Source organism: Phalacrocorax aristotelis, chromosome 6, assembly GCF_949628215.1.
Source record: "Phalacrocorax aristotelis chromosome 6, bGulAri2.1, whole genome shotgun sequence".
NCBI classification, from domain to species: Eukaryota; Metazoa; Chordata; class Aves; order Suliformes; family Phalacrocoracidae; genus Phalacrocorax; species Phalacrocorax aristotelis.
Genome location: NC_134281.1, coordinates 20,347,120 through 20,361,437, shown reverse-complemented (window position 1 = coordinate 20,361,437; position 14,318 = coordinate 20,347,120). Strand labels below are relative to the sequence as shown.

Below are 14,318 nucleotides of genomic sequence, written 5' to 3'. Positions count from 1 at the left end.
CACCATGAGCTTCCTCCTTTAGAGCAACGTGGGGAAACTTCACCACCCTTTCTTTGTGAGCATTGCTTTAAGTGATCAAGTTACCATTTGAGATCAGAGTATTATGATTATCAAAGCCAGGTGTTTAAACTCAGCTACAATTTCCAGAAGTAAGTGTGATTTCATTGATTGGATAATTTTAGAGTATTCTCTTAACATGAATCACAAAGTGCTAGTTACTGTCTCTTGCAGAACTGCAAGCCCTAGAGCTGTGCAGGGCTTTTGAACTCCATTGACACTTAAGTTCTGGGCTTGGATGAAGAAAATTGAACAGTGTCAAACCTGTTAAATGCATATGCTTTTTTCCCCTCCTAACAGCAAGAACACTGTGTAATCAGAATGCTCTGAGTCACACACGCAAAAGCAGACCCTCATTTCAGATGTTCTCCTGCTGACAGAAAGTTAGCAGAATTTAATTTTTAAAAGAATCTTCGAAACCCCTGTATTAACCTACAAAGATCCCTCAGTCTTCATTTTACTAAATCATTCGTGCGATTAAAAAAAAAATAATAATCCAGCAACATACCAAAGAGCTGGTCTTGATTATGGAGAAGATACTACTGAGGATCCCAGAGCAGATAAGTAGTTCCTTCTGCTGTCGCAGGTGAAGGTGAATGTGGTGAAGAACTACAGGTAGCAGGATACGCCGGGACTCTGAAAGAAGGAAAATCAGGTCATGGGCCTTTCAAAAGAAAATTAAATTTCAACTGTCCCAATCAGCAGCCTTTTTGGTATTCAAACTAGCCTACTGATATACAGCATGTTTGATTAATTGGTGGAACTTCTGCTGTACAGGTTGTAGTACACCACTCTGCCAAGAACTGTATCTAATGAATTAATAGCGCATCTAGCTTCAAAAGTTTATAAATGCAGTACACATGATTTTCTCAACAGTGATACAGCTTGGACACAACAATTGTGAACTGATACTTTCTAATGTTGATTTCCTTTGTGCAAACCCCTCCTCACTTCATGTGGCTCTCCAGCTCTATTGTCACAACTAATAGAGCTTCTCAAATAGATGCCTTTTGGAAGCTGGCTAATTCTTCTCTTTTAGGTGGCTTACAAACCTTAATCTTACTAAAGAAGAGAGAGGAGGCAGCAGCTGCGGAAAACAGTAGCCAAAACAGAAAAGCAAGAGATGGAAAAAAGTGGTAAGATGTCAGCAAACAGACTGATAGGACAGATAAAAGCAAAACAAGTCATCGCTGTATGGGAGGCAAGAAAAAGAGGATGTATCTTTCTTTAACTGCAAGACCTGAAGTGTAGGGAGAGTGGGCAGCCAAAAGACAACTTTGGAAACTAGAGTAATCTTCCCAGTTGCAGATAGGACATGGGAGAGATTGTTGACCTGGGAGTATCAGGTCACGCTTCCATGGGAAGAAATCGGATTGGAGTCTGCCATTATGTTGGATGGAAAGTGTGGCATCTATACAGCCATAACTGCCTTGCAACACTGAAGCTTTCTTTCTGTTTTTTGCTGCTGTAGTGAGATGTCATGGTGCTGTGCAGCAACTAAAAGCATCGTTAGTTGCCAGTATCCTTGTAAAGGAGCAATGAAGGTTAATGGGAAAGACTAAAGCCCTGGACCCTGTGGGTAAAGTTACACCTGGCTTTATTGAGAAGATAGAAGAGGAGGTTTTTGCCCATGAACTGGCACCCACAGAGACAAGTATTTTTATCTGTAGGTGGAAAACACTACAATCAGATAAAATTCACCGCCTGTTTCATAGCTACCTTTGGACTAATCTACTCATTCTCTACATTCTCTCATGTTTTTTGAGATGAATTTAAAATTTAAGGAAAAAATGTTTATTAACAATTACAATGGATGGTTTAAACACGAGTCTGTGTTGTGATCATTCTCACCTTGCACTGAGCAGAATAATTTGGGTGCACTAACTTGAGACCCTCACTACAGGGAAGATTAAACCCAATGGTACTTTTTATCTTCCACTATTGCCTTCATAACTTCTTTCATTCAGACCCTTATGTATGAAATAAACTTACAGTCTTCAACCCTTCTTCATTCAATTAATTCTCAAAGAATAACTAATATGTTGAGCTAAAGAAATATTAAAGCTATCTAAAGATTAAACATACTTTAAAAGAATGCAGTGAACTTCTCACATACTTTATCCCCCTGCTTCTCTTTCTCAGACAACAAGCTTGCTGGAAAGGTTATCTTCCTATCCATGACAACAACAGGAGAGTAAACAAAGTATCGAGTGAGATTTGGCAGTTTTAATAATTGACTTGATTTGTTAATGTACATATTTTTATCAATCTTTAGTAACTACAGTTTATCCACAATGGTTTTATAATAATTTTCTACAATAGGGAAACTTACAAAGTACCCACAGCAAAGGTATGTAACAATGATGCCGCCAAGATAAATAATTACCAAGATTACTGGCATTCAGCAATGAATTGTTTGCAACAAAGCAACTGCAAAATAGGTGTAACGTGTTCCTACCCTTAGTTAGCAGCAAGACTTAGCCTCAGAGACTGCTGTCTTACCTGAGAAAGAGAACAGGCGGCTGTCAACAGTGCGTGCAATAGACTGTAGCTTAACAACATCCATTGATTGCCCAATGTGTACTGTACTGGGCATGCTGCCCAGAGTACCCCTCACAAATTCTGCTACTTCCTGCACAGTGAACATCTGCAACAGCTCATCAAAGATAGCAGGGAAGGAGTTCAGCAAAGCAGCCTGAAAAAAGTAAATGAAGAAACTGAAAATTTTGAATTCTGTAACTGCAGCTAAATGCAGTGAAATAGAAACAACAGTAAAACCGAAGAAGGTCTGCAGAAAGCTACTAAATAATGCACTATGGCTGGTGTTAAGAGTTTGCAATACCTAAAGTTCATAATGAACAAATCATACGTAGTATATAAAGATCAAGCACTGCTGCAATATTAAGGCTAATGATAAGCTGGGCACATACATTCTGTGGAGTTTTAAAAGGTTGTATTTTAGGACACAGCTTATAAACCAGAAAAAAAATGAGGTACCACAGAACAAAATATAGCCCATTTTTGTTGATTCGCTTTTTCAGTAAATAGAAAACTTGCTTCCGATTAGAGAGTTCCATACCAATTTTTTGTACTAAGCAACTACCTAAGACAGATAACACTCTTCACAAAATATTCTGAGGTGAAGAACATGTTGACAGACCCTTAACCATAGCAGTACTGTCATGTGACATAACAATATCTCTGCAACAGTGGAGGGGTGCAATTTCATGTGAAAGAGGCATCACATCATGCAAATAAGTGTGCACGTGATTCTTGCAATAATGGGTATTTCCAGTAAGCTGGAGCTATCCTTGAAGGTGTTTCTTAAAGTGCAGAAACAATATCAGCACAACACAGCAACAACAACCACCAAACTCTTCATCTCTTATTTCACGCTTTTTCAATTTCTTTGCAACAGTAGAAAATTCCATGCATCGCCCTATGCTCAAGTTCCACAGACCCAGTGTCATACCTAACAACTGCCGCACACCTCTAATGTTTTAGAAGTCTCCTCTTTCTTCATCTACATACTACCCAAGGTCCATACCTGTTTCCTACGACTAAAATTCCTAGATGGTTGCTTTCTCGAACTGCTGCACAGTCTGATTTTGTTTCAGCTGCCTTACTCCCACCCACCCATCCACAGCCTCCCCACCATGCACACTTCCCTTCTTCCTGTTTCCACCTCCCTTATCTGAAGCTCTCCACACAAACCACACTGATCTCCTGCAGAAGTTCAGATTTACCAAACTTCATTGCAGATCTCTGTTCAGCTTTGCCACCTATCGGTATTTTCTTCTGTTCTGCAAGTTCTCCTTTTTCTCACAGATTTTTTGTCTTCTCATTGCATAAACATTTCTGTACCTCTCCCAGGCTGGCTCTAACATTTAGCATGCCTCTCGTAATCCCATATAATATACAGCTCCCTTCTTTGCCAAGTCTTTCCTCAAAGAATCTTTTCCCTCAAACAACAGTGATATCTATTTAATAGTCTTTGAGCAAGTCTAAGTTATTTTTACAAGCAACACTGCAGAGCCCATTAAATTATTCTGAATATAAATTTACCTCTTTCTTCTTCATGCTTGTTGTCTCTCTCAACATCTTGTCTTGTTACAATCAATTCAGATTACACAAAAACCTACATAGCCTCCTGGGTGTTGTCACCTATTTGTCGCTACATACATACAATGTACTAACAAAATAAACAAATATGAATCATTTAGATAGTTCATGGTACTCTTGGAAGGCTGTAACAGCCACAAATCCAGTCACCATCTTTATCTTTGGGATAATACAAGTGAAATTATAATGCTGGCCCAACAAATCCTTACAGAAGTTTTCCTGAGCTTATTTCTAACTATTACTATGACGCAGAAGGGCTTCTGTGGTGATTTAACATATCCAGTTGCAATCTAAGGATATGCTTGGGATCTCTTCAGGAAACTTTGGAGCCGCGTTGAGGAACTGCTACATCATTTCATCTGTTCCTTGAAGGACACTTTTCTGTACAACACCTCAAAATATGCTGGAACATTACTCATGTCAAACTAATTGCCTGGAAGGAAGGACATAATCAGTTTTAATCTCATTGCTGGAAAGAACTATATTGAGAACTCTCTAATATCCTGGATAAGAGGACAAGTGTGAAGAAAATTATGTTTGCTATGGCCTCAAGCATTTCTGTAGATATTTAACAGTTGTCCATAATAATCTCCTGCCACATAATCTCCTTGGCTCTCCTTAACAATGTGACATATATAGTCTTGTATATGCCCTCAGTACTGTCTTTTCAGTGTGTGGATGCCATAAGCTGTTCCATTAATTACTGAAATATTCCACATTTCCTAGTTTCAAAGTACCAGCCACTTAAACATTAAATTCCAGTTTATATGCAGGAAAAGAGGGTTTGGGGTAGGGGAAAGGGATTAATTTAGAACATCCATGATGAAATACTTGTGCAGTTCTGGGGATTGTTACTTACAGAATTAAACGACGGCCTTGAAGTACCACCACATTTTTGTGGAGCACATGTCCTGGCTCCGCTCACCTGCCCTCCAGGCTGAGAGGCCTATGGGGCAATTGGGATCAAGGGGCAACATAGTGGCAAGGGGGAAACAAAAAGTAAACTTTTCAAAGATTAAACAAGGACAGGCTCTACAAATTACAAAAGTACAAAGTAAGAAATACCATAGTGAGAAAAAGGAGAAAAAAAAGAGGCAAAGAGAAAAAAGGAAAATAACCCCATCCTCAAACCTAGTGTCCCTCTGTATTTGTGATCAACACAACTGAAAAACAAAGAACCCTAAACAGCCTGCATTCATAAGATGCTGTTTCCATTCACTGTCACTTTGCTTCCAAAAAATCTGTGTGCTGATTTCTCATGTTTGTGGCTGATCTTGTTATACCCACTATAAAGGGTGATTAAATAAAAGACTAGAGCAGCTGTTCTCAAAATCTTTCAGAGCAGCTTCTTAAGAATCACATTGCTGGGAGCTTCCCTAACCAGTGGAGTCACTCTCCACTGGTTGTTTTGCGACAACATTCTCATGTTTTTGCAACTGCTTCTTTGGCAAGCTACAGTAGGTTGTTCAAAACATCTGCAAATAGTAAATTAGTGACTACAAATCACCTTGATATTACCTGGAAGTTCTAGGTGGTCCACTTTGACATTCTCTGAGCTGAGGCACACACAACACATTTGACATTACTATTTAAAACTTTGAAACACAGAAGTATGTAATTGAGTACAGTCGTCTTTAAAATATGAAATAAGACTTAGCAGCATCCTTACTCACTTTGAGTAGTGTCTTAAGCCCACATGAAGTTCTTCATGAAGTCACCTGGGCCATATTCAAAATAACGTATTAAATGTGAGTGTGGGTATCAATGTACACTTGTGGTCAGGCTGCACATGATGCTGGCTGTAATTTTAGAGTGTGCTGGAATTAATTTTATCTGACTGTGAGTACATCAATTGAACTTCTCTACTGTAATGTTGCTATGACCCTAAGTATTGACTTGAGCTACTACAGTTAAGGATGTAAAATTTCTTGTGGCCAACCATAAGACATATGAATGAGACTTGAAAATGTAGTTTACTTTTGTGAAGAGCAAAAATTCTATCATCATGCGACAAGCCACTTTCCTCTTGAGAGTCCACAGTTCAGCTCACCTGTATCTGTGAAGTGGTGCAACCTACTGCCTAATAACATTAATTGACTATGTCATTTTCCAGTATCATCAGCTTGTTAGAAAGGGAAAACTCTGCTAATCTGTATTTAATCGTCATATGCCCATATGTACTACCTGTGCAGTAAACAGCTGCCCTTTGGTTTGCCAGTTAAAGTGTAGAAAATAGCAAACCTGTGTGAAGATGAGAGTCTCAGAGCTCCTGCTGTCCAAGCTGAGCACAAATCTGATGGACTGGAAAAGCTCCTGGATGCTGGAGCGGAACTGTTCCTCCTCCATTCCACAAGTAGCTCTGGAGTAAAGGATCCGAGATTGGACAATGAACTTGAAAAGATATTCCAAGGCCTTAAGGAGCAGGAGAGGAAGGAGATTAAGATAGAGAAAAAGAGAAAAAGAAAAATAAAGGAGCTTTAAAGAGAACCAGGGAAGATTCTAGGTGTATAACAACTAAATTCTTCAGCTTTAGAAAGAAGAAAACAGGTTTTGCAAGTTGTATAATTCAGTTAAGGAAGAGCTACTCATAGGCAAGTACTCATTCTTAAACAATGATCTTTGCTACTAGTATGTAACTAAAAAAAAGTATGCATTTAAGTCAAATAGACAAATCCAAGTTATATAATCTGAGGAAATCTTGGCGAAGACAGACTTCTAGTTTTCTCATGACTTGGCACAATGACTGTAAGTGCCCCAAGAAGCTATTCTCCTGTCTTCATTCAAATTTTACCTTTATTTACCTGAGTTAGCTAATCTAGATTAAGATAAATGGACTGTCAGTGGAACAGAAGGGTTACCTGGGAAAAGGAGAATCTACTTTTCAATATGAAGACAACAGCAAGGTTCACCTTTATTTCTGGCAGCTACATATACAAACAGAAATAAATGCAGATGCAGAAATAGAAGTAGTCAAGAGCAGCGCGTGAAGCCCTCTGGCAGCCCATAACAGTAGCAAGCAGCAGTACGGTAGTGAGCAGCTTTTTGCTTCAAGCTGTGATAAGTTAAAGTGTCTTTCTTTTATTATCACACATGAAACTTGGAGAGCACGCAGCAGAGGGAGAATAACCTGCACAGAAGACGGCATTTAGCACTGCTACACAATGTGTCATAGATGCTGCAGTCCTGAAGAAGTGGCGAATTGGACCTTTTTGCAGTAGAATGATAATTTGCTCTACGATATGCCTAGGTTAAGTCTGAATTTGCAACCTAAACATCTTTAAGTAAAATTTTGTAAATGGCATTATTCAGAACTCCCATTATTTGGCAGCAGTATCAATGAAGAAAAATGCATTATTATATGCAGCCTTTAAGAAGCTTACCAATCTATCAATCCTTCTCACAGATGCTAATATAGCAATTCCACAGAGCAACAAGGCCTTTTTGATCATTTGGTGCACACAACTGTCAACACTGAAATGTACTAAATATCAGCGACATTTCGACTCCACTCCTTCCCTTAATGCTTAACATGATACACCATTAAAGCAGGATTAAGGGAAGACATGATGCATAGTTTGACAATATCCTTAAACTTCAGCACAGGAAACAAACAGTCTGGAGGTTCAGTAATAATAGCCTGTAGAGAAGCATTAGTAATATTCCACTGTATTCACTGGAAAGTATCCTTGTCTTGTTTCACTGTTTGGAAACTGAAAGTTAATTAAAATACAAATTTTGCCCTCAGATATTTCTGCACCCATAAGATGCCCCTCATTGAACACTCCACTATATGCATGAATATGCAATGTTATGTTGTAAGCTTTAGAATGCTACAGCTTTAAGGATAGAGTACGGGAATGTGAAATTCCTCATAAAGCTATCACAGATTTCAAAATGCCACCGATACAGCTTCCCTCCCCCCCCCCCCCCCGAATGATGGCAACTGTGGTAATTTGGCAGTACATAATTTATACTTCTGTACTAAAACATCACCCAGTGAAGCTTCCTTACACCAAAGAACTTCATCAGGAAATAACACTTTATATTTCTGGTTAGTTTCCAGACACAGGTCAATTGGTTCACAAAAGTCAGCTCTTTAAAGTTAGCACCTCTGCTGCTAACACCAAATAACAGCCATTTAAGTGCTTGTACAAGCTGTTTTATAGGTTCGGTATTGACAACCATAATTCTAACCTGAAGGCTCATAACTTTAATGTGAAGATCATGTTTTGCAATGAATCAGGATTTATGTATGAAATTCTATAATTCTCTGTTGAAAATGAAATGGCAGGCTTTCAGAAACACTCCACATCCTTAGCACAGACAACCTAAACTGTTGCCCAGAATGAACCCACAGGGGCAGTTAACTGAAGAATTCAGTGTGTTTGCAGACACATGGCTGAGATGAATAAAACACAAACCAAGTCCTGTTGGCACAAATCAGCAGTTGGACTGACTTTGACTCTTACTACTTACAAAATCACAGATATGATGCATATATGTACCTAAAGTCATAGAACTGCACTGAAATAAATATCAAGCCTTCTATTATGCTTGGCATGATATCAAAAATCAGCACCAAATTAAAGGAAGTTTCTCAAAAATGTAGTCTGTATGCAAGTTGACACAATAGGTGAGCACACACCACTCACCTGTGACCAGCAACCCTAAGTCTCATGGTACATCCCATGCAAAACTCAAATGGACAAACAGCATCATAACCTTATTTCCTCTCAACCAAACAATCCCTACATTCTACCTGTGGTACTCCAGGAGAGATGAGAAAGGAGGAAGAAGTGTGCGTATAGAAAACACATCTCAAAAGAACTTCCACTTACTAATGAGTAACCCTCCTTTCTTCTCTGAGTGACTGTCCATATGCATGTTCACTCTGTGAATACAGGAAGCATATCTCAACTTGCACAGATTACCTGGTCATTGTTTGCTATGTTCCAGGAGAATTAAAACCAGAAGACCACTATGAAAAAGCAGGATCAGTTAGAAGCTTCTGTGATAACATGGGTAAAAATGTGGATAAATTTCTGTGGTTATTCTGCAGGTCTAATGGATAAAGACGCTCCTCAGAGACACTAGTGTCACTTGAGCCTTCAGGGATTATGCTCAGACAAACGTCGTCTGATGGTTTTACTGTAGCACATTCATAAATCCAGTGGGCAATCTTGCAGATAGTGCAGCTGCACATTTGGACTCATCTGCTGTAGAGATGAAGAGTCTGTTCAATTCAAACAAAAGGCAAACCGTACCTGAATGTTCAGAGTATGACCAGATGAATCAACTTTGTATAGGGCTGCTTTAAGAAAAAGCACAGATTAATTTCCTAACTAAAGAAACCCCAAGATTACTTTAGGAAAGAATCTGGAGTATGTAGAATGGGTACCCTTGTCATAAACACAGTGTATTTAAAGAGGTTTAAATCTGAAGGTCTGAATCTCTTTCACTGTCCTAACCAAAGTGAATAAAAGCCATTTTCAGTAGTCTCTGAGTATCCGCTTTGCCATTCAAGAGCAGCCAGCAAACTTCTTCCTGCTACTGTCTATGTGTTTTTTTCCAGAGAACAGCATATTTGCTTCCAGTACAAGAAGCATCTACTATGCAGTTTTAAGAAAAAAAGTGCAAAGGTTCAAGTGAAAGTATCAATTTGAGTTTTGTGAAAGCAGATAAAAGACCTAGGAAAAAGTCCAAGGCAGGCACAAGGAGTTGCGTCTGGATGCAGCTTATGTGGAGCCTGTTATAGGGCATAATAAAGGAACATTATGCTATGTGTTCTAGCACAAGTAGAGACATCCTTCCTGTTATAGTCCCTCCAAGTTTCATAGAAGTTTTTTGAGAATTAAAAGCAGTCTTGAAGGAGGCAAGTAATTTTAGAAATAGTCTAGAGCACTACTTGCTAATGACAAGGTCAAAAACTAGAACCCTATGAGATTTTTGCATATCCATCATGAATGTACATGGGCAGTCAAGAGCCAAAAAAGAGTGCAGAGGTATTTCAACACCTGCTTTAAGAGAGCTAATAGAGAGCTATCCTGTTTTCTCAGCTGAAGAACTACTAATGCAAGGAATGCAGCGAAGACATCCAAGACCACAGAAATTCCCAACAGTAGAATATAGTACAAGTAATGACACAATAGCAATGATAATGGTTTGATACAAACTTGCTCCAAATGCCTGAAATAAAATTTGGAAACAAAGAAGGAAATCAATCACTTTCCTGTAATGGAAGAAGATAAAGACCTTAATTTGGGCCTCCATGGGCAAAGGTCTGCAAGAACTGTAAAGGCAACCATCTGAATAAGATGTGACAGCAGTGTCAGTGGTAGGTCTGCAGAAACTCTGGTAGTAATTATAACTCCTGTGCTTGGAAAGGCTTGGGCTGTCAGTTCTTCAAATTGACCTCACTCGTGGAGGAAGCAGCTACTTTCTAGGAAAGCACCTGAGATTCACAGTAAGCAAAAATGGCTGCCTTGGAATCCTTGAAAGAATATACCTTATTCACAAACAGTATGTTGAATAAACAACCTTCTGAAAGACATTCTAGCATTCATATTTTTAATATTTCTGAAGACGACCACTATGAGGTTCAAAAAATGCAGACCACATAGGGACAATATCATACATCTCTATATGACGCACTGCGTACAGCACTAATGAGTTGTTTGAGAGAGAAGAAAACCTTCTGTAAGTTGTTCCAGCTAGAGATCTTCCTCTCCTCTCAACTCATAATTTTAATAGGTTTCTTTGTAATTAAAAAAAAAAAAAAAGGATAAGTATGGAAACAAAAAGAATGAGAAATTTGATAATTTATTGAAAAGGCATCTTTGCCCCATTTTTACCATTCCCTCTGAATCTGTGGTTGAAAAGTATTACAAAGAAGACATTTCTAAGTATGTAAATATCTACAAAAGACAAAGTAACCACTGGTATAATGCCCTTGTATCAGGTTATGATCTAAACAGGAGATCTTGAAAGCTAGTTGATGGCGGTGATGCCATACCATTCAAATGGAACAAGGATTCTCAAAAATTAAAAATTACTTCCTCAAAAACACTGACTAAAGGAGGCAAAACAAAGAACAAAAATATCACAAGAAAGAAAAAGCTGTAATAACATCTGAAACATATGCCAAGACACAAGTATAAATATATATTATATTATATATATATAAAATATATATATTAAATTATATATTACAAGAAACAAGCTCTGACTTCCCAAATGGTTGCCAGAAATTAAAGGACTAGCACATGTATGCGTATGTGCTTCACCTGTAAGATGCTTCATCTATTTGTACTGACATGAAAAAGTGAGGAAGTGCTCATCTCTGGCACTGCTACAAGATCTGAAAGTGCTTAGACACAAATATTTGGACATAAGCTTATTCAGAGTAAGAGGGTACAGATGGACATTTAGTCGAAGAAAAGTATCTTCCTGCAAATTTTGGAATATCGTATCGTGCAGCTGACACACTATCTTTCTGCTTTATAATTACACATGGTAAAACTAATGCTTTATTTATTCTCTGATTTATCCATAAGAGCACCAAAAATATTCCCTTTGTTTCACACATCATTAGAAAGCTGTGCCTTCCTGTGCAATGGGAGTTGTTAGAATTTCCATCCAGTTAAGGCTCATTTATCTGCTTCTTAAAATACTCCAGAATTTCAACCAGTAATACAGTGAAGCTGTGTCACAGCCAGAAATGAAAATCATATCTGTGATCCACAGCACCTGTGCCTAATACACTTAAAATAACTGCTTCTAGAAGTGGAAGGTGTAGACCACATGTATGAATAGCCAGTGTATATATACTTCGCCTAAGTCCCACTTAAGTTCTTCATAGGGCTTCAGAAGAACCTAAGGAGACATAATTCTATTTTTTTCTCACAAGAGTGAATCTCCCCCTAAAATTAAAATTTTGGCAAAACATTAAAAAAAAATTCTGGTTAAACAAATAAGCCAGGGCCAGATTACCCTTGATTTTATTTACAGCTTCCCCAGCCCTTTTGTAGTCACAGATGGAACAGACACACAACTACTTTTATTGAATACATACCCTCATTGCTTCCTGGATGTGGTCTTGGCGCACAAGCTCAGCTGAACGGTCCATGTACCACTTCAAACATCGGATCAGTTCTCTGAATATAACAAACAGTGAAAAGAAGAGGAACCTTAAGCAGTGTTTTAAAATTAGTCAGGCAATAAACATTTTGGGTTTAGGGAGAAATCTATAAAATAGTCTCATTTCACTGCATTTCAGAGATAAGCTATAGGTGTCCTAGCTACAGAATTTACATAATATAAAAGTTTAAGTTTCAGAACTAGAAAATAATTTCTTCTCTGTGATTGACTTAGACCATGAGGAACACTGAGAGAAGATCAAAAAGATGTTATTAAAGAGATAGCTTTGATAAAGGTGTGCAGTATACTTCTAAGACCAAATCATACTTGTAAACTTTTTTTAAAATAAGAAATTCCAGATCTCCTCTACTAAGTAAGAAGTGTTTAGAAACTAAGATCACAAAGAAAATAAATGCATCTATTTTCCTAAGCACACAATACCATTTGGACTAACTTCAACACTTGTAGTAAAAACATGTTTTATTTCAGACATCAGACTGCCAAAAATAATTTGTTTTGTCTGAAAGTGGTGATAATTAACACAAAGCAGAACACCTTTTTACCCTCTGAACAGGACTATGTCTTCTAGCGTCGTATAGTATTACAGGTTTTTTTACCTGCAATTGACAGAATATTTTTAATAAATTTTTTTAATTATACTAAAATGTGAGCAGCTTAAAATGATCAAAACCAATTATAAGCTTTTTTAATAGTTTACTGTGCACTAAGATAGAATATGCTCAAATATACAAAAGAAATGGTCTAAAAGAAAGGAAAAACAATGCCCTGAATAACTGTTACTGCTTTCAAAATCTGTCTTATTTCTCAGATGCAAAACTCAAAAAAGAATACTAGAAAAAAAGGCAGACTCTTCAAAGTGACAGTGAAAATTAAGTTTCTGATCTACTGAAATTATACATTTACTGTAATCAAATAGAACTACTTCTTCTGTGAATATCTGTCTACTTTGGAAGAAGAAATGACAGTTAGTCCTTTAAGCTTTCACACAAGTCTTTCTTATACCCCAACATCCTTAAGACAGGAAATTTACGTTCTTGGTAGCTTCTTAGTACAGACTGATAATGAGTTGTTGCTGAGTGAGAGCATCTTTTCAGGTAGGAAAAAAAAAAAAAAGTAAGATTTGCCAGTTCAGAAAGGCAAGATAAATTCTGAAGTCTGCTCATTCTTAGCCGCAGGTGACATTCAGCAGCTTTTCTCTATAACTGTGCTGGAAAACTTTCATCTGAGTAGTTCTACTTTTGAAAACCACTGTGAACATGAAGGTCATGATTCTGATGGTGACATAATTCAAAAGCTTGCCAACACCATCTCTTGAAGTGATGGATAAACAAAACCTACTTGTAAGCCAGTGCTCCTGCAAAGTGCTTCTGAATGTAAGTGTCCATCACAGGTCGAAAATGAAAATACTTGCTGTCACGCAGCAGATTTATGATGAATACCTGTGGGAGAGGAAAAAGTGCACCCATGCTAAAGGAAATTGCACATTGTTCTTAGGTTTATAGAATAAACAAGTCACACAAGCTAAGGAACAATGAAATACATGCATTTCTTTAAGCAGTCAGTAGTTGCGTTATTAGATGTTACTGTTTGCTTCTCCCAAGTGATAGCAAATATTGCTGTCCTAGATCTGTTGAGTATCTCCTGCCCTCCTCACCCAAGATTATTACAGAAAACCTAAGGCTGGATCCAGCCAAATACTCCCATATTTCATGGAAGTATAATACTAGCAACATGATAATAAGAAACATAAAACTCACTGACCATGAGATAAAGAAAAGTAATAATTCAGCATCTTACCAAAGACTGAAAGACCAATAGACCATACTTTTCCGTGTTGTCATCCAAAACTACAAACAGTGTGTCAAGAATATCTTGTAGGAACTAAAGTGACAGGAATAAACAAAGAATTTCAAATTCAATTGTCTTCTTAAGAAGGTTATTTCCCCCCTGCTTTAATTATTTCATACATATTGATATCTTTG

General features: G+C 37.7%; 1 protein-coding gene across 14 annotated transcripts in view; it reads right to left on the bottom strand.

The window, feature by feature from the left end:
* DOCK3 (dedicator of cytokinesis 3) overlaps positions 1-14,318 on the bottom strand; it is a 221,679-nt gene that overhangs the window by 51,559 nt on the left and 155,802 nt on the right. For 12 of the 14 annotated variants that reach the window (XR_012661094.1, XM_075096446.1, XM_075096433.1 and 9 more), the window contains exons 20-25: positions 14,134-14,217; positions 13,675-13,775; positions 12,251-12,332; positions 6,421-6,591; positions 2,560-2,752; positions 566-693 (exon numbers count right to left, since the gene is read on the bottom strand). Coding sequence is in view for 13 of the 14 variants with exons in the window: in XM_075096446.1 (XP_074952547.1) it covers positions 566-693; positions 2,560-2,752; positions 6,421-6,591; positions 12,251-12,332; positions 13,675-13,775; positions 14,134-14,217 (759 nt within the window). In the remaining variant the exon portion in view is untranslated. The remainder of the gene's footprint in view (positions 1-565; positions 694-2,559; positions 2,753-6,420; positions 6,592-12,250; positions 12,333-13,674; positions 13,776-14,133; positions 14,218-14,318) is intronic. The other 2 variants (XM_075096443.1, XM_075096444.1) reach the window with 1 other exon arrangement.